Genomic DNA, 26,881 nt, shown 5'->3' on the forward strand with positions numbered 1-26,881 from the left:
GAGGCTCCTTGTCTCAGAAGCACATAGACTGACGGTCGGCACTTGGCTGAAATAGCAACAGGTTGCACCATAATTAATTCATAAAGGATTCTAAGCCTAGCACAAACAGGTTTGTTATACCTGCTGCTCAGTCAGTGTCACTGTGGCGGTGGAATGTTGGTGTGTGAGGTGGCTGTGGAATGTTAGTGAGTGAGAGAGTCAGCTGGAGGATGGGTTGAGTAGAAGGAAGGCTGCTCCTGGTGGGGCTCTTCATAACATCTTATCTAATAAACCTACTTATCTAATCTACCTTGGAAACGGATATCATTTATTCACAAAAAGGTTCTCAACTTTTTTACATTCAAGCTTGAAAAACCAACTGAACTAGGTGTTCCCTAAAAACTGTGGAGTATAAATCCCTAATACCACGGGCGTCTCCGGTAAAAGGTGTGAGGGTATTGTGGACAAGCACAAACACTACTCAGGGTTCCTGCAAGTAAGTACCTGAGCAAAACATCGGCAGCGCCATGTTGCAGGGATTCTGCTCAGTAACAGAACTATGCTTGGGACCATAGAACATCGGCATGTAGGGAATGACCCACCATACAACTTCAGTATCCTCAAGCCTGAGTCTGACTAGCTATAGTGCTTCACTTAGCCTCCTAACCTTTCCAGAGAAACAAATGAATTAGCACCAGAGAACATAAAACTCTTGACCCTCTCAGGGATCTTGGTAACAGGACACACCCTTTCGCACTCTCACTGGCACTTGCCCACAATAAAATAAAACAATAGACACAAAGGACGTTTATAACATTTGTTTAAACTTTTGTGCTCTAAAATCAGGGCTTTAAGTTAGCCGGGTCACATCTGTGCTCAGCACCGACAGTTCAAAAAAGCAGGTGCTGAGACGGGTCCCTATCGGGCTCTCTATTTTTGCCCTCACCCTCAGGATGAAAAAATGTTATCTTAACCCTGTAGCAGTACCACTCTTCACTGCCTTTGATGCAGCTTCAAAGAGACTTGCTATATATCTTTCACAGTCTTATCATTTCAGAACTGAAGCATTTACTATACTCTACACAACAAAGCCATAGTTGTTGCTTATTTATCTTATGCAACTGACAACCATTGACAACGCCAATAATCCTGGCTTGATACTTGTATGATATACCTGGATGTGATTACAGAAGCAGGAAAATACCAGTTGGAGGGCACACTAGGCTAAACACAGATTTTCAGCTCTGGTGTTTCTAAGCCATGCTCTTAATTGCATCGGCCATGCCCCATTTAGAGGCCCACTTACTTTTTCATCCCACTTAAAACCCTGCCTAAGATGCAGTATTTGCACCACAATAAGAAAACAAATGCATACCAAAAATATTGTTAGCATGGTAAACAAACTATTTCCCATAAAAAGCCTGTCATGTTATAAGACTGATTAGACTAAACCCCCACCTTCCTATTGAAGCGAAATGAATATATATCAATGATCTCTGGGAATAGTGGCACACCCTGCACCTTAGCACACACAGATAGATGTTCTACATTTCAGCTGACACTTTCATCAGAGTGTGTTTTTACGCTCCTGTCCTCAGTTATATGAGTAGATGGGTTTTAAAAATAAATAAAATCATGATCGAAATGAAACAATCATAGATAAAAATATGTTGAACTGATATTAAATAAAAAAATATATATCATTTTAATTTTAAAAAAGTATAATGAAAAAACAAAATAGGTATCATTTTTGTATAATATTAAAAACGTTTGAGAAAATATTTACTTTTTTTTAAGTTTATACACAAATAATTTCAAATAATTGTACTTTTTGCAAATATTTTGTAATATATTGGGTAATATATTATTTTTAGAAGGTACACTTTTCCTTATTATTAAAACATTTTTAGTTTGAATGTAGTACCATTGATATATTTGTTATTTAATATTAAATTACATTTAATAAAAATATTAAAATAAATGGAATTAAAGAAATTGGATAGTTACAAAACTTTACAGAAAAAGCTTTGCATTATGAAACATCTATTTAAAACTTTTTTAATTTACTTTATTACAATAATTTGTTTAATAGTTTTAATTTGTAAATGCTTTTATTAAATGAATTGTTTAAATAAAAAATATTTTACACTACATACAATAAATATATATTTTAATTAATATTAAATAAAAATTAGTAAAACATAAAAATAATTAATAAATGTTAAAACATTCATTTGCATATCATTATAATTATTGACATAAATGTTATTGTAAATATACACTTTTTAAAACTGTCCCCACCCTTATCTCTTAAAAATCCAATATCCCACTACTAAAAAAAGTATGAAAAAGGTATTTATGTACATTAATACAACTAAAAATACAAATTTCAACAATTTCAGAACTAATGAAATATTTTACTAAAAATACCAATAAACAAAAATATAATTTACAATTAAACATACTACAATAAATTACACACAAATTAACACTTACAAATGACATTACATACTACAATATTTTCAACATGAATATTTATCACAACAATATTATTAACAATAAAAATAATATTTATACCTTCAATATTCTTGTCGATGATATTTCTGCGACCCCAATATTCTTGACACAATAATTTTGCATCACATCATTTTTTTTGCTGGTATTCTGTACAAATACCACATGGCTAATTCAAGGGTTGTATGCCAGAATATTGGCCACAAAAATGGGAAATAACTATATATTTCAGTTGGTCATAATGCTTGAGTGCAGCAAATTAAAGAATGTGAATATATTTGGGAAGTCAGATTTACTATTCTATCTCCCAGTCCAAGGAACATCTGGGAAAATGGATATTGTTGGGGGTGTCAGATTTACTCTTCGAACTCCAGTCCAATAAACTATCGGAAATAATAATATATTTCAGTTGGTCACATTGCCTATGCTAATGCTTGAGAAAGTGCATTTGCATGGAGTTGTCAAAGTTTCCTTCATAACTGTAGTGCTGCAAACATTGGCTAAAGTGCATATATCAAATATTTGGAAGGTATGTATGTCTGCGGTAGTCTAATTTACTATTAGCTTTATTTTATAAAAGATAAATGTTAAAAATATAAAAAAAATGTTATATGATTTAATATTTATTACTAAAAGTATCAGCTGCTTATTCACCCCATTACAATAGTTGTTAAAATTTTAAATTACAATTAACATACTTTTCAATCACATATATTGTAATTTTAATAAATGCTTGTATTTATTATGCAAAATTTAGAAATATTACATAAGATTGAAAAACTTCAATTATTAAAATAGCTAATGAAATAACTGAGGGCTGTTAAGCTTTTGTAAAATTATATATCTGAGGCATTACAGCCATCCTAGGCCCTATCTATGGTCCCAAACCATGCCGGAAGAACCATTTTTTGTCAATTCATCTATACTCTTACTATTTTTATTTGGTTTAAAACTATACTCAGTGGAGAGTGGAACATTGTCCTTGACCTAGCCCAGGATTAGGAAGGTAGACTAGGCATGTAAAATGGAGACAGAGGCGCAACTAGAGCCACATTTCGGGGGGCGGGGCTAAGAAATAATTTCGGGGGGGCTGAAACTTTAAGCAGTAGGTAGAGTGGCGCTGCAGGGGCTCTTAGAAGGGGTGAAACATCAACAAAGCCTCTTTAACATGCACATGGTCTTTTAAAGACCTGTGAAGTGCTCGGGTGCGGCTGCGTGTGTGCCCGGGAGCTGTCTGAGCCCGGGCTGCCACACACGACGGGGGGGGGGCTGAAGCCCCTTCATTCCAATGGGTGTTGCGCGCCTGAATGGAGATGACATTTGAACAGTTTGAGCGCTCAGCTGAAGTGCCAGCCCATGACGATACTCCATTCCTGTGCCAAATTTTTTACACATATACCTATGTTTGCTGAGCCCAACAATACATTTTGACATACAACTATGAAATACACAGCACTTTTAAGACGTCAGTTGCACCAGGCTCTACTACTTACAGGTCAATCGCAAAAACAAAGATGCCATCTGCTCAGGTTTGTCAAAATTTGATCGGATCTGGACCAGAACATCCATGTTCTCCATCACCAGTTTCTGTGGACATATAGAAGTGTAAATATATCGATGTGTAGAAACATACAGATGTTACTGTAAATAATAAGAATCCATTCTCAGTTAGATGTCATGTTCATTTACTCTGTAAATAATAGACAAGTAACAATGGATAACAATACACAATAAAGAAAAGTAATAGATACAAATACCTCTAATGTTAAAGGGAGCTATGGGAAGGGGGTAAATTAGAAACAAAGCAAAATGCCTGCTAATTCTGCACTTGGCAAATCAGTTAAAAAGGGATCCATGACTTTTTAAAGTCCACATGGGTAATGCTTTTGGCAGCTTTTCTCAGTTCAAGACTATACTCGAAAAGAGAAGGTCAGCTCACATCAATTTAACAACAGTTCGCAAGTTCGCGCTATATAATACTCCGTAAAAAAAACAGTTAAGACATAAATAAACAGGCTGGGTTGCGGCCTGCAGGCTAAGATGATGGACGCACCTTGAGAGAGGCGTGCATTCAGCCCAAAATATCAGAGAACAACGATCCTTACACCTGACAGAATTACAGAGGGAAGACTAGACTGAAAAAGAAATATCTTTCTCTGAACGGACATGTAATCGGAGGCCCCTGGTAGGCCTGAACAAGCAAGAAGACCGCAGCATAGCAGTTGGAGCTTAGGTTGGTCTTCTAGTGCCAAACCAGAGGCACAAATCAGCCCAACTGGAGGGGTGGATGGCAAGAGAGGGCGGCAGCGCCATTGGTGGCATCCTATTCCTGCAAATCAAAGCAGTCCTCATCTAATAAACACTGCAAGGAGAACCTGCAGGTGAAGGCAGGTGTGGTTGCACAAACACACAAAAGAAGCCTGAAAGAACGACTTGGCCAAATGGGCATGTAGCGGCACTTGCCTCCCTCCAATTGCTCTGAAGGCCCTAGAGGGCAAAATGGCTTTCTTCTAGCAGTGCCTTAGTGGAAGGAAGAGGTCGGATTAACATCCTCTGGAAATGCATGAAGGAAGGGTCCTCAGAGCTGGGCTACACCAGGGTAGACTCCCCCTGTGACCAGCGGGGAGGAAGCAATATCACTTTGGTCCCGAAAGAGCTGAAAGGGCCAGAAGAGAGGCTGCTCTGTGATTCACGCAGGACAACCATGGGAAAAAGGGGCCAAACTGAGAAAAATTAACACCAGCCCAAATATCAGTTTGAGCCTGCTTTGGGTCCGTCAGCCTCTGGGATTGAGGAAAGAGAGAGTGACTATACAGGAGACTATGGAGCTTGTGGCTCCAGAATGTGATGCAAAAATAAATCAAATTGCAGTGTTGCAGGGATTTAGGAGCCAGGAGAAGCCCTACAGGTAAGGTCAATGGGATTAAGAAATGTATTATATTTGGGGTGCGCACACTAGACAAGAGGCCTACTTCCCCACTCCCACACTTTGTAAAATTTAGAAATCCTCATATATTTAGACTCTTTTCTTCTCAGTTATTCCAAACATCAGAATGATATGGATAATGTTTTGATCACTATTGGGGATCCTTTTCGGTGTTCCAGATGGATCTTAGTGAACATCCCTTTGCATACATGTGAATCTAAAAAGAAGGAAGGGGATGGAGCCAGCCTTGCACCACGGTGGTGGCTTTTTGAGGTAGACTCAACTCTTCTCCCTATTTGAGGCCGCCTTTAACACCGGAGGCTTATGTATACCTGGTATCCAGGGTTCTCTAGTGGCAAGAGCGGATGTTGACGGTCTAAGACACAAAACATCTTGCCCTACCCCCAGTATCAACAAAGGCTTTTGAGATGATGCTGATGCAGCCCTGAGTGATGGCAGTACCTGGTGTTTGTTCTGTGATTGGAGGGGTTCTGGAGGGTCCCCCAATGAACTGGCATTTTGGTGTTTCAGCCACGCCTTATGCCGTGTAACAACACATGGAGATAGAGTGGCCCCGGAGGAGAGTGGGTGGTTTCTGTTCCAACATGGCCATGTGTACATCCTCCATGGCAAGACAGACAATAGAGTAGGTTTACCAGAGAAAGATGTCACTGCGGACATGTGCGAGGGGTAAAGCAGTGCGACCGGATGTTGCTGATATCGCCCCAGAATGAAGAGGGCACCAAATGAGCTTAAGCGACAGAGTCCCAAAGATAAAAATTATGTTTTTGCACCAAAAGCAACAACCTCCAAAGGTGAATGTAATGAAGAACCAGGCGGACCTGCAAAACACAACATGATGTTGCACAGAGTGTATCCAGGATAAGGACACTGCTCTTAGAATGACGGCATTCTTCCCAAGCATTAAAAGGAATATGACACCCGTAGAATGTGTTATGAGGAGGGCCAAGGCTGTGTCTCCATGCCAACACATAACCAAGAATGGGTTGTATTCCTCAATCATGTGAAAGAGGAGGACATGCAAATAGTGCTTCAAGCTCTGCAGCCTTATTGATTGGTACATCTGGTGTCTAAGGTACAAGTGCTTGAGAATGAGGCACAGGAGTCCTTACTTAGAATCTTTGTGATGCCACTGCAGGCTTATTCCGAGGTTTTAATGGGCATAATACAAATATTTGAGCAAAGACTTTTTTGAAATAGCTCTTAATAAAGAACCTGGGACAATGTTGGTGGAACTGCTGGAACAGAGGGAAACTCAACAGTGATCCAACCGCCACGGTATGGAATACAGGGGCATATTATCTAGGAAGTGGCAGTGAGAGGCGTTAGCCTCCTTGGCTTCACTCCTCTCATCGCCACTTTGGAAGCATCAGGCTGCACCATATTACAAAGGATATGGTGCAGCCTGGTGTTTCACCAAGCGATGGCGCTAAGTCTCGCTACTTAACGGCAGGCACCCTTGCACCAGAGTGCAAGGGTGCCTGTGAGCAGGGAGGTTTGTAGATGTACAGGAAGTTGTCCCTTCCTGTACATAAACAAACTAAAATGCAATTTTGTAACTTACATGTAACTTACATGTGTGCTGCTTCATGCAGCACACATTTAAGTTACAAAATGGTATTTAAAAAAAGGTTTGTTTATGTACAGGAAGGGACACCTTCCTGTCCTATAGCCTCTCTTGATAATAGGTGGCAGCGTGAAAGGGACCCTATTACCAAGGCAGCTTTAACTTTTAGCCACATTATGTGGTTTAACACTGCCTTGGTAAAAGGGCGCTGACCCAATCGCCACCGTCACAAAAAGTGACGTTGTGGTGGCGATAGGGGCTTGGTAATATGCCCCCTAGAATCCTGTATTTCCAGACCGGAGTCGATTTACGTCGCAAACAAGACAAGCTAAATGGATGTTAAATGGATGTGGCCTGTATTTCAGAAGTATTCCCAGGGTTGCCAATCAATTTCTGTGTGAAGGTGAGCCTCTTCTCACATACAGGAGCAGCAGAGAACTTCGTGGAGCCACAATGTTGAAATTATATGGAAGGTATTTAGGACTTCACATAATGCACTGCCATACTAACGTGTCACTGGTATTGTCCCGTTCTACGAGCTTGTTTGATTGCTGTCCCTCCCTTCTTGCTTACACATAGTAGTGTTTGTAAGATTAATAATCATTTAAGTGAATCTTCCATGCAATACCTAGCAACCATCTCCTATTACTCCTTTTCCCCCTGACAGGGGCCTGGGAAAGGCAATGACAGCTTTTTGTGTATGACGAGCATCTGGATCATTTTCGTTTACTGTTTATAAAGTTGTATACAAGTTGTAGGTAGTGATAGGTATCCTTAATAAATGTATGTATTTTTCAGGTGTATGGTTCGTTCTTAAGTGAGACTAGTAATAGGAATAATTAAACCATACATTGGAGGAAGGATGCTGTCCAAAGTAAATGAAGCATGCTCTGCGCAGAAACACCCAAGGAGTGCGAAAAACCTGCACAATTTGCCTTAACTTGATTGACTTTGTGAAGGCACTCAACGTTGATGTCAGGATGCTGCTGTAACATTGACCTGTCCTGCAGCTCAGAAAACGAACTCCATATGACCTTTCCTGCAGGCAACACTGTTCTGGTACCTTTCTGGATTTGGGAGCTGTAACCTGCATTACACGTCAAGGCTATGACTAAGTACTGCAAAGCTCTGCGGTTCTGTACTTCTGGTGCTGCTGTTTTACCTGCATTGAAGCTGCCAGCTAGCACAAGCTGAAATAGGTGCATCCAGTTCAGTTATCAGTTACATTTTATGAATGTTTAGACCCTTGTCTTTAAAACGTATATTTTAAAACAATAAAATATGTTATTAAAACCTCCCCAGCTCTCTCCCCACCGTCCATGAAGCTCAGCCGAGCACTAAGCAAAATACATCAACCTTTAACATAAAATCTCCAGTCTCCAACCTTTAATAGATTAAAGATCCGTTCCCCAACCTTTAATACATTAAAGCTCCATTTCCCAGCACCTCAGTTCCAGAGTAACTAAAAAATACTCTTAGCCGAGCCTCTTACATCACTAACCCAAACATTTTTTTATATATTTTTGCCAGGGCTCATGCAACATCTCGGTTCAATTCTATGGCAGGACCGGAGGCTTCGGATTATGCCTTCTTCCTTCACTTTATTTTTACAGCAGCAAGAAAACACAGTAAAAACTACTTTTCCAATGAACACTTGGGAAACAGGAAACTTGAACATAAGTCCTTTGTCAGTCTTTGCACTCCAGCAGCTCCCATCATGCTCCTCTGCTGCTTCCTCTTCCTCTTTCTTCGCTGCTCATCAGCAAGTTAAGTGTCTTTTTACTCTCTCTCCTGGGTTTTGGGGGCTGTGCGTTTTTGTTACTAGGCTAGCGCTAACCTATTTCTTTATTTCAGAGTCCCCTGACAATCGTGGGACGCTTTTAGCGCTCCTCACGCAATTTGGTGCCCAGTTGTAGCGCGGTGGGATCCTCCCACCGCTAGGGGGCGAGCTTTTCACTCTGTGGCCGGCGCGAGGGAAGGAGGCTTTTCAAAGCGGGTTTCTCACGTTTGCCTCAGGTGCCTGGTTTTCGCTCCCTGCCACCCGGATTGACACCCCTTGGGTCCCAAATTAGGCAGTTCACCATTATTCAACACCCTGTGTGGGTTGTATTGTGAGCTCTGACACCCTGTGGGGTCAAAATCAGCACCAGCCAGTGGGTGCGATGGGATGCTTTTCCGGGTGGTGCCCTATAAGTAGAAGGGTTGCAGCGTCCCCTGGGGCTGACCCCCCTTAAATTGTGTGCCTTTTGTGCCCCCACATTATCTGGGCTCCCTCCCAGTTTAAAGTTGGTGCCAGGGAGGGCCCTTGGTTAATTGCTGTGCCATATCCCTGATACCCTGCAGAGCCTAACTTACCTCATGATGCAGGGGACCAAGGCCAGTACCCAGAGGAGGACCCCCTGAACTACGCCCCCTGGGATGACAATTTTAACCAGGCGGTGGATGATTCCATTTACAGGGCAGTTGATCAGGCCATGATTCCCCTAGAGCAGCGACTCACAGCGCGGATGGATGAGGCATACGCAAAACTTGCGGCCCTTATTCCCGCGCCGGCCCCGGCCCCAGCGCCTTTGCCCTCTCTCCTCCTAATAAAAACCGTGTACTGAAGGAGTTGAGGCTTTTGCTAGAGTTAAAAGCACCTTTATGGCGCACGAGGGGTCCCAGCCCATCCCTGTGCCACCAGTTGAATCGCCTCACCCTACCCCACGCACAATGTCCCCGGAGCCACAGGAGGATGGGGATTCTCCGGACACGGAAGAAGAGGCCTGTTCCTCTAGGTCGTGGCTTCCTTCCCAAGCTGCCTCCTCCGCAGGTCCTTCGGACATGTTGGACCCGGACGATATTGTCCACCCACAGTCTTCGGACTGGGTCCCCGGGGAGAAGGTGGCCCTATATGTGGCGAACCGTTTGCGTAAGCCAGTGGATAAGGATGCCCGCGGTAACCTTAGAGCGGAGTGTCCTCGCCCCACCTTAGATGGTAAGGTGGCGATGACCCCAGATATCGACCCGAAGATGGCGACATTTTTAGCTAAATTTGTCAAGGACCCTAGGATGGGTATAGACAGGTCCTGGCGTACCTGCCAGGACAAGCTGTTAGATGCAGTAGGTCCCATGACCAAGATTCTGGACATGGCCGAAGAGGAGAAGGTCTCAGGGGATCTTATTTCCCCGGAGGTCCTTTCCAATTGGGTGCAGTAGGACATTGTTTTTCTTGGCAAGGCCAATTGCGCCCTCTCTACTGAGAGAAGGAGGTCTTGTTGATTAAGACTGACCCTAAGCTGGCTGACCTCGCCTCTTCTGAGGCTGGCGCTGTGGCGCAAGGAGGACTATTCGGGGACCCGTTCATTAAGGAGCTTGGCAAATTTGTGGCCACGTTTACTTCTCTGGACAGAGCACAGTCCAATATAAAGAAAGTTTTTGCCCCTCTGGTTTTTGAGAGGGCCGGACGTGGCAGGGACCATTTGTTCGGTTGTAGCAACAGCTCAGATCGGGGGCAAGGCTCCGGCCGCGGTCAGTTTCAAACCAACGACCGATTCAACAATTTCTACCCAACGAGGAGACAGAGATTCCATGGCCGAGGAGGCCAAAGATGCCAGCAGCAGGGTGCTGGAAGAATTGAGTGTACTGCCCTCAGCGAGTTTGTGGGTAGGGGGGGCGCATGGCACAGTTTTTCCGGCATGGGTTGCCCTTACAAGCGATGCTTGGGTGCTGCAGACGGTCCAGGGCTTCTAGATGGAGTTCCATGGTCGTCCCTGTCAGCTTCAGCGTCCCCGCCCCATTACTTTCTCACAGTGAGATGCAGACATAGTGCGCGAAGAGGTTCCGCCCTCCTCCTCCTCAAAGGGGCGATCTCTTGCGCGCGAGAGCATCCCGAGGGTTTCCTCAGCAACCTCTTTTTGGTCGACAAGGTCGACAGGGGCCGACGTCCGGTCATCAATTTGAGGGTCTTCAATGAGTGGCTGGTGTACCGCCATTTCAAAATGGAGGGAATTCACCTCTTGAGGGATGTTTTACGTCTGTCCGATTGGATGGTCATGCTCGACTTAAAAGACGCCTATTTGGCGATTCCGATTTTTCCTCCTCACCGTCGTTTCCTCCAGTTCAAGTGGGATGGTCAGGTGTACGAGTTCACCACGCTGCCCTTTGGGCTCTCCTCAGTGCCGTGGTGCTTCACAAAAGGTGCTGCGTCCGGCGGTAGAGGCCTTCCGGGCACGGGGTATCAGGATGATTGTGTACCTGGACAACATGCTCTTCAGGGACCAGTCTTCAGAATGGCTGGTGTCCCAACTTCAGGTTGCAGTCGACCTCCTTCAAGGTCTGGGCTTCGTTATCAACGAGAAGAAGTCCCTTCTGGTTCCCATCCAGTGTGCCACCTTTTTGGGGTTCAACATAGACTCAGTGTCTTCCACTTTGAGTCTTCCCGCCAGGAAAATGGCAAAGATCAGACACGAGCTGCGATAGACCCTGGCGAGGCCGCTCATATCTCTGCGCCACTTGGCGTGTTTGGTGGGTCTCCTGTCATCCTTGATTCAGTCCATATCCCCGGGCCCTCTCCATTATCGGGCGATGCAGCGTCTGAAGACGTATCACCTTCGGAAAGGACTAACGTACTCTCAGCTAATTCCTCTTTTGGAGGAAGTGAGAGGCGAGATGCAGTGGTGGCTGTCGCACATGGAGGCCTGGAACGGCCGTGCGATTTTTAGATCAGCCCCGGATATAGTTATCGAGTCCGACGCCAGTCGGTCTGGTTGGGGGTCCAGGTGCAGAGAATTTTCCACAGGTGGTGCCTGGTCTGCCCACGAGCAGTCTTTACATATCAACTGTTTGGAGTTGCTAGCGGGGTCCTTTGCGGTCCAGTGTTGGACGAAGGACAGAGTGCAATCGCGCGTCCTGCTTCGGATGGACAACGTGTCGGCGGTCCGATATATCAATCATCTGGAGTGGGACCAGATCCAAGATGCTAGCGGACCTTGCACTGGAGTTTTGGCACTTCTGGCTGGACCATCAGGTGTCGGTCACGGCAGAGTATCTGCCGGGTCGGCAGAACGAAGTGGCAGATTGGCGCTCCCGACACCTGTTGGATGCCAGTGTGTGGAAGTTGGACCCTCAGGTCTTCGCTCTGTTGGCGGCCAGGTGGGGTCCCTTCACGGTGGACCTGTTTGCGTCACGTCTGGACCATCAGCTCCCGAGGTACTTCAGTTGGCGCCCGGATCCGTTGGCAGAGACAACGGACGCTTTCCTCCAGGATTGGTCGGGCGAGAAGGGGTATGCGTTTCCCCCGTTTTCAATGATAACGCGAGTGTCAGCGCTGCTGCGTCGTCAGTTGGCAGAGGCGGTGTTGATCACGCCATGGTGGAGATCTCAAGTTTGGATTCCGGTTTTTCTGGAACTTTCTTGGGATTTTCCAATCCTACTCCCCCAATCTCCTCACATTCTGCTCAGTCCGGACGGGACTCCCCACCGGTTGGTCCAGGAGGGATCGCTAAAGCTGATGGCGTGGAGGATCTCCGGCGTTGCTGGACGCTCCCAGGCCTTTCGGGAAAAGCAGAGGATCTGCTCTCCAAGGCATGGGCGGATAGCACGTCCAAGAGATACCGATCAGCATGGCATAGATGGCGTCGCTGGTGTGTGCGATGGAGTTTTGATCCCGTGGGGGCAGATGTAGTGCATGTCCTTAACTTCCTGGCCGGTTTGGCGGAAGATGGTCTGGCCTATTGGTCAATCAGTTCTATTCCGTTCTGCAATCTCGGCTGGACATGACCTGGTGCAGGGTTCCCTGATTGGGGAGCACCCTTTGGCGTGCAGGCTTTTGAGAGGGATCCGCCTCTCGCTGCCACCTGAACCGCGCTACTCCGTCCCGTGGGACGTAAACAGGGTTCTGAATTTCTTTCTTTCTTGGCAGCCGAATAGGTTACTTTCTCGTAAAGAGCTTACAAGTAAACTAGCGATGTTGTTATGCCTGATATCCTGCAGATGGGTCTCAGGCGTACGAGTTCTCGACATCACGGCCAGAGTTTTTCCCCCGGAAGGGGTGTCTTTTACAGTGAGCAGGCGAACTAAGACCGTCACACAGGTTATTTCGTACCCGGCTTTTCCAGATTCCCCTAAACTGTGTGTAGTGCAGTGCCTCTGTGCTTACGAAGATATGACTGATGACACTCGCCCTCCAAGCGAAAGACAAATTATCATTGCCCTACGAAAACCATACAAGGCTGTTTCTTCCCCAACAATTGCCAGGTGGGTGTGTTGGGTGATGCAGGAGGCGGGGATTGATACCAGACAATTTGGAGCTCATTCAGCAAGAGGAGCTATGGCCTCCAAAGCTTTTGCCCTTGGGGCTCGGCTAGAGGATCTGATGAGGGCGGCCGATTGGTCCTCAGATTCCACGTTCAAGAGGTTCTATTTTAAGCCAGTGTTAGAAGTGGCTCGGTTGGTTGTCGACAAGCTTTGAACTGGCATAATCCGAAGCCTCCGGTCCTGCCATAGAATGAGAATTTGCCTAGCCATAGTGCTGGTAAGTTCCAATTCTATTAAGGACTCGGAGGCGAGGATTATCCCCCCCAATGACTTCCAAGAAGTGGACCCTCCCCGTATGGAATGTAAGTAACTCATTCATGAAGTTTCTGCTATTATGACTGTTGCTGCTCTGCACTGTATTCTACGTCTATGTATGTTATGATATGCTGAAGAGACGGTCAGTATCTGACTGTGCGATTTTTTGCAGGGAATGATGGTCCCAAGCAGGATGCGTGAGAGTGCCGGAACATGGGCTTCGCGCGAAGAAAGAGGAATAGGAAGCAGCAGAGGAGCATGATGGGAGCTGCTGGAGTGCAAAGACTGACAAAGGACTTATGTTCAAGTTTCCTGTTTCCCAAGTGTTCATGGGAAAAGTAGTTTTTACTGTGTTTTCTTGCTGCTGTAAAAATAAAGTGAAGGAAGAAGACATAATCCTCGCTGGAACTTACCAGCACTAAGGCTAGGCAAATTCTCATTCAATTCAATAAAGTCTTTATTTTGATTATTCATCATAAAAGACAGGTTCATCCAAATTTAAAACTAGTACTTAAAATACTTCATGTAATTAGGAAATTCTAAAACCTCCATGTTTAGCAAAAGTGAAAGTGCTTCATTTGATGATTTATGTTGTATTTAATAAAATGCGGCTTTAAGATCAAACTGCGAGACCTGTTTAAAATGACGGCAATCAATTAAGAATTTTGGGACTTCTAACAACTTGTGCAAATTTTTTCTCCATTTAGAAAGCTTTCAGATGTTTCAATCCTTATATATCTAACATTTAAAGATACAACATTTTTAAAAGAACCAAGCAAAGGGAGGCGTCAGTGAGAGCTGATATATACGGAAATGCCCTCCTATTTTCCCAAGATTCTACCACTTACCTTGCAGAGGATCTATTCCCTAAATACTCCGGGGCAGATTTACAAGCCCCTTGCGCCACATTTACGTAATTTTTAACATGGGAGAAATGACGCAAAAGTGGCGCTGATGGGCTTGTAAGTCTGCCCCTCCGTATCTACCAATCTAGATTTTTTTCCACTTGTCATTTTTAATTCAACTTTGGAAAGATGGGTGGTCCCTGTTATCTTAAATTCAATTTTTAAGACCCGCAATGATGACTAGCCTTTTTCTGACCTTCACCGCCCACTTTAATTCACTCTTTCCTATTTCGGCAGCACATACGTCTTATGTACTTCCGAGACCCGGAGTCTATCCCAAAATCGCAGGGTTGCTTTATAGGTTAAGAATTGCCAAGCCTTCAAGTTCCCTTCCAGTCTTACTGCCTTGCTCATTGCACTTTTTGGGAGAGCTAACAATTTTTTCAGGTACTTGTTCTCACATCTCTTATACTTAGGGACAATACCTCAGCCCCATAAAGACATTGAGTAGGAACCATTGCATTGTAGATTTTCAAAAGAGGAGACCAGGAAGGGCCACACAAGGTATTCTTAATGTGAACTAGGCTCCCTATCATTGCTGCTGCCCGCATCTCCACCAATTCTTTATCCAAGGCCTAACTCAACTGGCTTGTGAACATCATACTACGCTATTTATAGGATGAAACTACCTCAACCCTACTATTATCTAGGAGCCACTTAACCAATTTACCATTTTTTCCCAAAGGGAATAATTGTAGTTTTTTTTCCAAATTCACCTTTAATTTAATAACCTCGCAGTAATTATTAAATCTGGCTAGCTTTCTCTGTAGACCTGCTTGTGTCTACCTCCTATCTTTGAGGAAAAGGACTGAGTTGCTGCCAACACCCCTGGGAGGTCAGCCAGGAACAAGGAGAACAGCTTGGGGACCAGGACACAACCCTGCCTGTGTCCTTTCCTAGAGGTATTCTCCCTGAAATGGCCTCTTCCAACTCAATCTTCACTTGGGCCCTATTTCCAGAGTGCAGTTCAAGCAGGATCATCAAAAAGCATTGGGGAATACTTTGCTGACTTAATTTAGCCCAGACGATTCAAAAAGGGTGGTGGTGATGGACAGAGTATCTGAATTAAGCAGAACACTCCTACCGAGTCAAAAGATCAGGGCTTGATCCATCACCGTTTTTTAGCTCACTGCACCATCCCAGTTCAGAACCTGGCTACATGCAAATTAGTCTGGCCCTGGCCCAGTGCATCATGGGAACAGGGCAGACCAAACTACCAAGCCAATTCTTTACTGGAAAGGAAACAAGCTTCCGGGGACCGGTTTCTGGCATTACAGCCGTCTTCGGCCTGGCTTGCTTGAATCCTGATGGTGCAGTGAGCAAGGGACTCACATCTGAGCATACCCTTCCACACTTGTGGTGGCTAAAACGATTCAAAAAGGGGGGTGGTGATGGACAGAGTATCTGAATTGAACAGAACACTCCTACCCAGTCAAAAGATCAGGGCTTGATCCATCACCGTTTTTTAGCTCACTGCACCATCCCAGTTCAGAAACTGGCTACATGCAAATTAGTCTGGCCCTGGCCCAGTGCATCATGGGAACAGGGCAGACCAAACTACCAAGCCAATTCTTTACTGGAAAGGAAACAAGTTTTTTAGCTCACTGCACCATCAGGATTCAAGCAAGCCGCGCCGAAGACGGCTGTAATGCCAGAAACCGGTCCCCGGAAGCTTGTTTCCTTTCCAGTAAAGAATTGGCTTGGTAGTTTGGTCTGCCCTGTTCCCATGATGCACTGGGCCAGGGACAGACTAATTTGCATGTAGCCAGGTTCTGAACTGGGATGGTGTAGTGAGCTAAAAAACGGTGATGGATCAAGCCCTGATCTTTTGACTGGGTAGGAGTGTTCTGCTTAATTCAGATGCTCTGTCCATCACCACCCCTTTATGAATAGTTTTGGCCACTATAGGAGTGGAAGGGTATGCTCAGACATGAGTCCCTTGCTCACTGCACCATCAGGATTCAAGCAAGCCAGGCCGAAGACGGCTGTAATGCCAGAAACCGGTCCCCGGAAGCTTGTTTCCTTTCCAGTAAAGAATTGGCTTGGTAGTTTGGTCTGCCCTGTTCCCATGATGCACTGGGCCAGGGACAGACTAATTTGCATGTAGCCAGGTTCTGAACTGGGATGGTGCAGTGAGCTAAAAAACGGTGATGGATCAAGCCCTGATCTTTTGACTGGGTAGGAGTGTTCTGCTTAATTCAGATGCTCTGTCCATCACCACCCCCTTTATGAATCGTTTTGGCCACTATAGGAGTGGAAGGGTATGCTCAGACATGAGTCCCTTGCTCACTGCACCATCAGGATTCAAGCAAGCCGGGCCGAAGACGGCTGTAATGCCAAAAACCGGTCCCCGGAAGCTTGTTTCATTTCCAGTGAAGAATTGGCTTGGTAGTTTGGTCTGCCCTGTTCCCATGATGCACTGGGCCAGAGACAGACTAATTTGCATGTAGCCAGGTTCTGAACTGGGATGGTGCAGTGAGCTAAAAAACGGTGATGGATCAAGCCCTGATCTTTTGACTGGGTAGGAGTGTTCTGCTTAATTCAGATGCTCTGTCCATCACCACCCCCTTTATGAATCGTTTTGGCCACTATAGGAGTGGGAGGGTATGCTCAGACATGAGTCCCTTGCTCACTGCACCATCAGGATTCAAGCAAGCCGGGCCGAAGACGGCTGTAATGCCAGAAACCGGTCCCCGGAATCTTGTTTCCTTTCCAGTAAAGAATTGGCTTGGTAGTTTGGTCTGCCCTGTTCCCATGATGCACTGGGCCAGGGACAGACTAATTTGCATGTAGCCAGGTTCTGAACTGGGATGGTGCAGTGAGCTAAAAAACGGTGATGGATCAAGCCCTGATCTTTTGACTGGGTAGGAGTGTTCTCCTTAATTCAGATGCTCTGTCCATCACCACCCCCTTTATGAATCGTTTTGGCCACTATAGGAGTGGAAGGGTATGCTCAGACATGAGTCCCTTGCTCACTGCACCATCAGGATTCAAGCAAGCCGGGCCGAAGACGGCTGTAATGCCAGAAACCGGTCCCCGGAAGCTTGTTTCCTTTCCAGTAAAGAATTGGCTTGGTAGTTTGGTCTGCCCTGTTCCATGATGCACTGGGCCAGGGACAGACTAATTTGCATGTAGCCAGGTTCTGAACTGGGATGGTGCAGTGAGCTAAAAAACGGTGATGGATCAAGCCCTGATCTTTTGACTGGGTAGGAGTGTTCTGCTTAATTCAGATGCTCTGTCCATCACCACCCCCTTTATGAATCGTTAATTTAGCCCAGAGCATACTACGATCTGCCAAATCAAAAGCTGAGCTGAAGTCAACAAAACAGCAGAATAGACTCCCAGTTGTTTCCTTTGCCTTCTGTACCAAGGTTCACAGGCTGAAACAATGATCTATATTTGAATTTCTGGGCCTAACCCCCCCTTGTTCCATAGGGGCAATTCCATTGCCCTCAATCAAATTCTTCAGTGAACCGAGAATAACGTTAGAGTACAATTTTGCGCCTACATCCCCCAAGCTTATCAAGCAATAGTTGCAGGGTACAGTCCTCTCTCCTTATTTCATGAATTGTTTCTTTATTGGGCCCTTTCAACTGTGTGAGAATGTACAGTCTTAGTTGAGGCTATAACATTTTCTGAAAAAAACACTGCCCACAACATTAGGTTTGACGGAAGATTATCCGGTCTTCCTCCCTCAGGTTTTGTCAGCTCTCCCTCGCAGTTACCTCCCTGGACTTATAAACATTACTTAAAAAGGGTGCCAGTCGCCATGGTACAATGGTGCTTGCGTCACGGAGATGATTGTTTTTGTGCAAAAATAATCATAAAAGGTGATTTCCTCTTCCTATGTGTGCTACAGAATGCAGCACACCTAGAAAGAGGAAAAAAACAGGGAGAAATGAAAACATTTCTCCTTGTTGAGCGTCCCTAAGCCTCCCCTGGGGACATGCAGCATTCTGACGCATTTCCAGGCTTACAATTTCTCTTAAATCTCGAAATGTGGCAGAACCCATGGGTGTTGCGTGGGAACACCCACATCAACACCCATGGAACACCCGTTTCACGCAAAGTGTTGCATGTAATGGGGCCATATTTACAAGGACACGAAAATCCATGCATGGTGGTTTTATTTGCCCTTGTAAATGTGGGACAGCAGGTTGCACTGGCGGCGCCAGGGGCTTGTAAATAAGCTCCTAAGTACCCAATATTCCACCCTCAAGAAACTCTTGCAGTCTAACCTTTGATGCTGCTATGCAGTCCCCACAACTTTACACGTTGGGGAAACAATCAAGGAACACTCAATGAATCACATAAGTGAGGACTTGCTGATTCTCACTCAGAAACTACAATATGGTCTTAGCCAAAAATATTATTGTTAGCAGAGATGCCATAAAAAGCATTCTATGAAGAACTGGGCAAAAGTCATGAAACTGCTGTAGAAGAGGGGAGGTGACTGCCTCAGCAAACGTGGCCTGCTTTTCTCCCCTTCAACTAATTTCCATAGATGCAGGAGGTATTGTGTAGCAATGTGTACATGTTTTAAGGAAATCAGCTTGAAATATAGATAGAACTTTCATCAGGTCGATTGTTCATTGTTTAAGGCTCAGTCAGGTGTTGCAGCTTAGCCAAAATTTAGTTGGAGGAGAATGGGAGGTGAACAATGTCTAGAACCTCAAACCTGTTCCAAAACAGGAGAGGAGAGGAGAGTGGAGGGGAGGGGAGGGGAGGGGAGGGGAGGGGAAGGGAAGGGAAGGGAGGATAGGATAAGGGAGGGGAGGAGACAGGTGAGCAGGGCAACGCTGAGGAGAGCAGAACAGAGTCAGGCTTTAGCTTCTCTTGTTTATTAATGTTTTGTTTGGGTGCCTCCTCTGTCTACTTTTACATTCTTTAGAAACCACGCTCTCCCTGGAGTGTGGCAGAAAAGAAAGAGTCCACTGCTAATACTTGCACTTCACCTGTAGTTTTCTGCATGGAGTATTTGAGTAGCACAACCCTTCTCTCCCATATATGCCCACATCTTGCATCCCATGTCTTTTCGGCCAGGTCCATACCTTTATTTCTGTGATCTGCGAGGTCACGTGCCACATGAGATTTTCACTCAAGAACTTCATTCCATATGGACCGATCAGCTCAGCCAGTGCTCTCATTTCTGTGGGGAAAAAGAGGAGAGTGGTTGGTACAGACACACAGGTGGGGGACCAGCCCGAGACCTACCCAAATCATCCTTCCTCCAAATGGGGATTCCCTTAAGGGAGACAGAGACTCGCAGACACCATCACTGCATTAGAGAATATACTATTCTCAGGCCGTATTTATTACAATCAACATAAAACGGCATTTATATCAACAGAATTATTCAAATATCCAAACTTTCATATGACATTTACAATATTTACATCAAGAATCCTTTGATTAGAGGAACTAATACATATCATCTCCTAGCAACAGATCCTCAAAAGGAGTCATGGCTGGCCACTCCCCCAGGCACCATGGCATTGCCTATTCCAAATGATTCGGGACAGTGGTCCCCATACCGCAAAATGGATATCACAAGGCGAACTCACCTGCCCCCTCAAAATAGAGGGAACGTAGGCCAGCATAAAAAACTGGACCCCCAATATACCATGCCAGAGCAAACCCAAGAAGGGACCCCTCCTGGTCCACATTGGGATGGGTCTGGGCAACTGGGCCAAACCTTGGTCCCCTGGTGCAGACGCCATCCCCTGACATACTCCGGAGGCCATGTAATGGAGTACAGTGAGAAGCTAGGGACAATCACTGTAACGGGAGCCACAATCCCTTCCCTCCACCTCCACGGCACACTCAACCCCGGTTTTAAGCCAAATGCTTCCTAATTCAGAATTCGCCTGCACTTCAATTACTGATGCCAAGGTTGTCCACCTGTTTTGTGACCAAACATGACTTCTTCCCTGCTACAGGCCTGGGTGGTTCCCCAACCGACCAGGCTTCCCCCATCCAACCCCCCCCCACCAAAGACCGGTGTATCAGTATTGAGATAAATAAATGCCACAAGATTCTCCACAAAAGAATCTGGCCGCTGTCTGAGGGATGAACTTCATCCTGGTAGAACAATGTGTTCCCCTGAAACACCCATGGGGGATCATTTATAACCGTGGAGTACTAAGAAGCTGCTTCATCCAGCCATTGAGGCACCTGACCGACTAATTTATTTATTTTATGTTATTTGTAGAGCGCAACACTCATCCCAAGGGATATCAAGGCGCTAAAAACCAAATTTCCTGGTAAGTCTGCAAGGCTGTAACTTAAAATTTAGGGAATAGGTGTGTTTTTAATTTTTTTCGGAACTGAATGTAGTTAGAGGTGAGTCGTAGGTCTTGGGGGAGCTTATTCCACCTCCTGGCTGCTAAATAGGAGAATGGTCGTCCTCCTGTCCTTACTTTCTTAATACGCCTTGTTCTGGCGAGGGCTGATTGAAGCGACCACAAACTCCTTGTGGGAACATAGAATTCAATCTTCTCCTGAAGTATTCTAGGGCCTGTTTTATGAAGAGCTTTGTGATGTGACTAAGAAGTTTGAATACTGTTCTTTGGCGCATCGGCAGCCAATGCAGTTTCTTCAAACACATTGAGGCGGAATCAAACTTCCCCTTATCGCAGACAAGTTTTGCAGCCGCATTCTGCAGCACCTGTAGTCGTGTAAATAGGTGCTCATTCATGCCTACAAATAGTGCATTCCCATAGTCCAACAGACTAACTAGCAAGGCTTGCGTCACAGATCGTCTGCAGTCCAATAGTATCCAGGGAAAAAGTCTGGCCAGAAGTTTCAGAATAGCAAAACCTTTGCCTCAGAGGGACCCCACATGTTCCTTCATGGTCAGGGCATCATCCATAATGATGCCCAGGTTTTTGTCATGTTGTTTTGGAGTTGGTGCATTGCCTAGAGTGGGTTGCCACCAGGTAGCGTCCCACACTCGTTTGGCGCCACCAAACAATAGAATTTCAGATTTTCCTGCATTCAGCTTTAAGCAGTGCGTTTGCATCCATTGGACCATCTCAGAGAGACAGTTGTGCAGCTTTGATTTAGTCATTTCTGGTTTTTCGTCCAGGGCCACCATCAGTTGCGTGTCATCCGCGTAGGAGCAGATGCCAATGCCCCACTTCCTACCAATTTTGGCCAATGATGAAATATAGACATTGGATAGGGTGGGACTTAGTGAGACCCCCTGCGGGACACCACAGCCGATGGGGCTGGATTTGGATTGAAATTGACCGAGATGCACTGATTGTGTTCGGTTGCTTAGGAATTAATGTAGCCAGCTCAGTGCATTAGAATAGATTCCTTTTTCGTAGAGGATATCCATCAGGCTATCATGAGAGACCGTGTCGAGCGCTGCAGACAGGTCCAACAATATCAGAGCAACTGCCCCTCCTTGGTCAGTGCACTATCTAACACTGTACGACATTGCCAGCAGCATTGCCTCTGTACTATTGTTAGCTCTGAATCCTGTCTGAGATGGATCAAGAATGTGATTTGTTTCCAAACACTTGGACAACTGCCCATTTACCAATTTCTCTAAGACCTTGGAAAGGTAGGGGAGCTGGGAAATGGGACGATAGTTTTCAGGATTGAGGAATTCCGTTCCTGCTTTTTTTTAAAGGGGGATTACTGAGCCATGTTTCCATATATCAGGAAAAATGGCAGTTCTTAAGGAGTTGTTGAAAAGCTGGGTAATCCGTGGGCAAAGCGTGGGGGCAATCTGCGCGAAAATGAAGTGGGGGCAAGGGTCTAACGGGGATCCAGATTTCACTGTGCTCATTGCCTTCAGGACCTCGTTGTCTGTGAGGGGTGTAAAGTTGCCCATAACTGATGTGGCTTCCGGATGGGGAGTTAAGGGAGCCTTATTTATTGTATTAATTTTACTATGGGAATTAAAAGTGGTGTAGATCTTCCTTATTTTTTTCTGTGAAGAATTTGCTTATTCTGTTGCAGGCCTCTACTCTCTTAAGACTTTTAAGTTGTGGGGTGTACCATTTTTCCGTGTGGGACGTTTCCGAGATTTCCGAGTAGGGGCCAGTTTATCCAGAGTTCGGTAAATCTCTGTTTCAAGATTAACTGCTTCTGTACATACTGCGGTGTCATCTGAGATCTCTATATTAGCGCCTGAGAAGTGTGTTGCGAATGTAGATTCAGTGACTAGCCTCCAGGCTCCATTTGATGTTTGATAGATTTCCCTGGGCTTAGTTGGTTTAGCTGGTAGACCCAGCATGACAACTATGAGCGAATGATCTGTCCAGAGTAGTGGCTTGATCTCTTGAATATCTGTGGCATCAATGTTGGAAAAGAGTAGGTCAAGCGTATGACCAGCTATATGGGTAGGTACTTCTATCTACTGTTTACGATTGAGAATCTGCATGTCGCTCTCCAATTGAGAGACAGCTAGATTGTCTTTTTTCTCATAATGTATATTAAAATCTCCAATTACCAAGTAGTTTTTATATTTTAGGCAGGTTGGAAGAAGTTGTGTAAATAACTTAGTACTAAGGTCGACTTGGTGACCTGGGGGGTTATAAATTACTGCTCCTGCTAGGATAATGAGGCCTTCATGGAGTAATTGGAAGGGGAGCATTTGATGTCATTGTGAGAGGTTACTTGCACTGGTAGGCAGGTCAGATAGTCCTTGAATATGATAGCAACTCCCCCTCCCCTGCTTCCAACTCTGTCTTGTTTAATAATTGTGTAATTGCTGGGTAGTGCATTGGCCAGATCTGGAGAATCTGCATCATTCAGCCAAGTTTCGGTTATAAAAACCAGATCGGGTTTCCTTTCATTCAGGAGGTCCCAAATATCGATGGCATGCTTAGAGAGGGATCTAGCATTAAAATATAAACATAAAAGTTTCGGGTGATCAAGGATATCCCAGCTGCCTAACTGATATTGTCCCATGCTTGACCATTTGCAAGCACGGCAGGAAATTGGGCCATATGTGAGTCCGGGGCGGGCCGAAACGCACTGTGCATAGTTGTTACATGAATTGGTTGCATAGGCCAGCAGCGCATTACGTGAATACCTAATGGTAATGTGTGGAGCTGGAGTACCACCGACAGGAGTTCTGGCCCCTGGCCCCGGCCGGTCGCGGACGGGTGCAGACGGGCTTGCCTTGGGCGCGCCTTCGGCGCGCCAGCGGAGCGCCCACTGCGCGCGTCCGCTGCACATCCGCTGGCACATTGAATTAAGTAGCGAAAAGCGCAGGCTCCTGGGTCCGCCCTCCCGCTCACCGGAGGTGCACAATGATTGGTCTGCCTTCTTCCTATTCGCTCTCCACTCAATCGGCAATCAGCCGTGGTGGACCGGAGCTCGGAAGACGGCAGCCAGGGAAACATGGTAGGAAGGAGCAGCCTAATTCGTTGCCTTCCTTTTAACATTAAAAACGCAGATACTGACTTTTTAAAATAAGTGATGCAGATACAATAGCAAAGCAGAGTGTGATGTGCAAATGAGCAATATTTAAAATTCAGCAAAGGGTATTGTGCAAACGAGCGATTCTAAGAATATGGCAATTAACGTTTTGTCACAGCGTTCAGCAACAGCAGCCTTACCAGTGGTATTAAGGATTCTCGACCGGCCTGGTCTCCCCCCAATTTCTTTTGCCATAAATAAAATGCCACCAAATTCTTCACAGACCATTTGTTGCCATAGATTGACAAATGAACCCTATCCATGTGAAGAACAACTCACCTAGGGGGAACCACAAGGAATTGTCTTTGACTGTATGATGTTAAGCACCTGTTTCTTGTTTAAGATGCCTGACTAATTTAATTCATCGAGACCAGTCCGGCCTCCTGACTATCCCCTGATATGGGACCCCACAAGGCCCAAGCCCGGACAAATCTTAGGCAATCATGACATTTTCCTCCTAAAGTTCTCAAATAATATTCTCCTTTCAACATTGCCAATCGTTGCAACAATATGATGAATGATGACTGCAAGCGGCTGTAGCCCCTTGCCTGCAACCTTCTTGATGAACTGGCGTATATCACCCAAGCTGTGATTGCCTTTTGCCACCCCAGCGAAACAGAAGACTCGCTTTTGTTGCTTGTCTGCTAAGCTGGTTCTGGGCAAGTTGACTTTGTACACCACACGAAAAAATTACCGAGGGTCTGTGCACTGGCGTAAGCCATGTGACCTAATGGAAACCTCTGTTTCTGCAACAGTCGCCTCTGTCAAGTTCTCTGACGGCAGCAACCGGTGACACCTCAAAACGATGAGGGTGTGAAAGGTTTTCTTCGTTTTTGGCAGTCGCTTCCGCCAGAGCCCACCAGAGAGGCCTTTTCAGCAGTGACTGAGCAGGTAAATCTAGATCACATCATGGTACAGATAGATACTGCTTCCCAGTAGGCTGATAGAGGAATCCAACCAAAAATGGCAGCTTCACTGCCGCGTTCCCCTGAAGCAGCAGCAAGGTCCAGGGCGCGGGCAGTGCAACGAGGTCGTCGGGGGCAGCCAGGTGAGGAAAAAAACAGGTAACTGTGTGGGGATGAACTCCCCCTTTATCCTCACCTGGCTAGTCCCGTGACCGCCCAAGTGACCCCCCCTCACCCCCACCGGCCTACCGACCAATCATCTATCACAAGCATCCCGTCCGTGAAAATTCAAAAACTGCAGTGACACCATTGGCGCCACCCGCCACCGGTCCGAAATGGCCCGCACCTATCTTGTGGTCCCGCCATCGGTTGGCGTTGCCCCTGGGCCAAAACTACTGTCATTTTGCCAGTGCATTTCTTAGCAATACATTTTACATGACATCTTTCAAGAAGGGGTGATCTAACAGTTACGAAAAAATTACAACTCAAAACTTCAGATTCATTATATGGTGGGGACAGTCAGAGCCATTGATGGCCCTGCCAACATGAACACCCTTGCTTGGGTATGCAATGCCTATTTCATAATTTAAAACAGCACAGGGTGATGGCACTATCATTTAATGGGGAAATATCATCTTCTCGATGGATTGTAAAGTTTTGAAGAAATATGAGAAGTTTGGTGAGTGTGATCATTTGAACTATATGTCCAGTCCTCCTTTTAAACTGCTCTTTTCAACCATCACAAGCTCTTAAGTCGATAAGACCTGGCAGCAGAGCGTGATCTTACCCGGCACCGTTTGTCAGTGACCATTTCAATAATGCACAACAAACTAAATGTAAGAGCAAAATGATTTGGAGATGTCAGTCATTGTTTAAAGACTATTACCATCTGGAAGTCTTAAACTGAGGATCTCGTATGATCATCTTGGCAGACTGCCAATGTGTTAAATTCCCCCCAAAGAAAGATCTGGCAACTGTGACCGAATAGAGAGATGAAGAAATCCATATGATCCTCCTCAAAGCCTTTGTCATTAGCAGATCTATGCAGGAAAACAAATAGCAGTTCTAAAAAATAATTGTATGTGATGGTCTCAAACGTGTGATTTGTGTCTAAAAGGATGGGGTTGGCAACCAGGTCATTTTGGAAATTACTGCAGTTCTTTCACAATGGCCAAATTCTCTTTGAGTGAGAAGTTATCCAACAAGTACACATTCATTTCAATAGTCGAGTCTTCTTTCGCTCAAGATCGTGCTACTGCAAACACATCAATGTCATTATGTTGAAGATTTAATAACTCATATATATTCAAGTTCCACAATTGACCAAGCATTAGCGCAAAAGATGTGGGTTTCTAGCTGCAAGAGGAAAGTGAGGGGCCTTCACTGAAGGGCACATATGGGTCCCTTTATGCTTCAAACATTCTTAATGTATTGGCGAAGGATCGATTGTATCTTTATTAAAAAAATGTATTGGTGTCAGGTATAGCTAAGACAGTTTGGACAACGTATCCCAGAAGCGATGTAAGACTCCTTCAAAAGGGCAGTGTCATGGCCCTACTGCTGTAAGATTTTAATTCAGAAGCACATTCCATCTATTTAAATCACCAGCAGTGCTTGCCTTTACTCTTTTGTCTGTAAAATATGCACATCACTCCAGAAATCAATCACTAAACATGTATTAATAATTGCTGACATGAAATGGGAATTTCCACAATGAAAGCTAAATGAAGCCCTATTTTTCCAGCAGCATAATCTGCCCTTGTGCCCTGAGGGCCCTCTCAGGCCCAAATAGGCAAAGGCATATGGCTGCATGCCTGTCTGGGTCCTTTATGGCCGTGAAACCACTGCTGATGGTGAAGCAGTGACACAAAGCCCTCCATGCTCCAGCTAGGCAATGCAGTCCTCGGTATCAGTGCGTCCAGGCTCACACTTTAATGCCATGCAATAAAACAAGCTGTAGGCTTACCAGGTGAGACATAGAGCTCCAACAATCATCAAAACAAATGATTGCGCATCATCAGGAATGACTTCCAATCCTGCTAAAAGGCGACAACTAAATTGAACAGCTCTTAAA

At 45.3% G+C, this 26,881-nt stretch overlaps 1 protein-coding gene across 1 annotated transcript in view; it reads right to left on the bottom strand.

The window, feature by feature from the left end:
- The window catches only part of NCKAP1L (NCK associated protein 1 like), a 1,588,380-nt gene that overhangs the window by 706,019 nt on the left and 855,480 nt on the right, over nt 1–26,881 (bottom strand). Inside the window, exons 23-24 of the mRNA XM_078688681.1 lie at nt 19,516–19,613; nt 3,987–4,080 (exon numbers count right to left, since the gene is read on the bottom strand). Coding sequence (XP_078544807.1) covers nt 3,987–4,080; nt 19,516–19,613 — 192 coding nt within the window. The remainder of the gene's footprint in view (nt 1–3,986; nt 4,081–19,515; nt 19,614–26,881) is intronic.

Source organism: Lissotriton helveticus, chromosome 1_1 (assembly GCF_964261635.1).
Source record: "Lissotriton helveticus chromosome 1_1, aLisHel1.1, whole genome shotgun sequence".
Taxonomy (NCBI): Eukaryota; Metazoa; Chordata; class Amphibia; order Caudata; family Salamandridae; genus Lissotriton; species Lissotriton helveticus.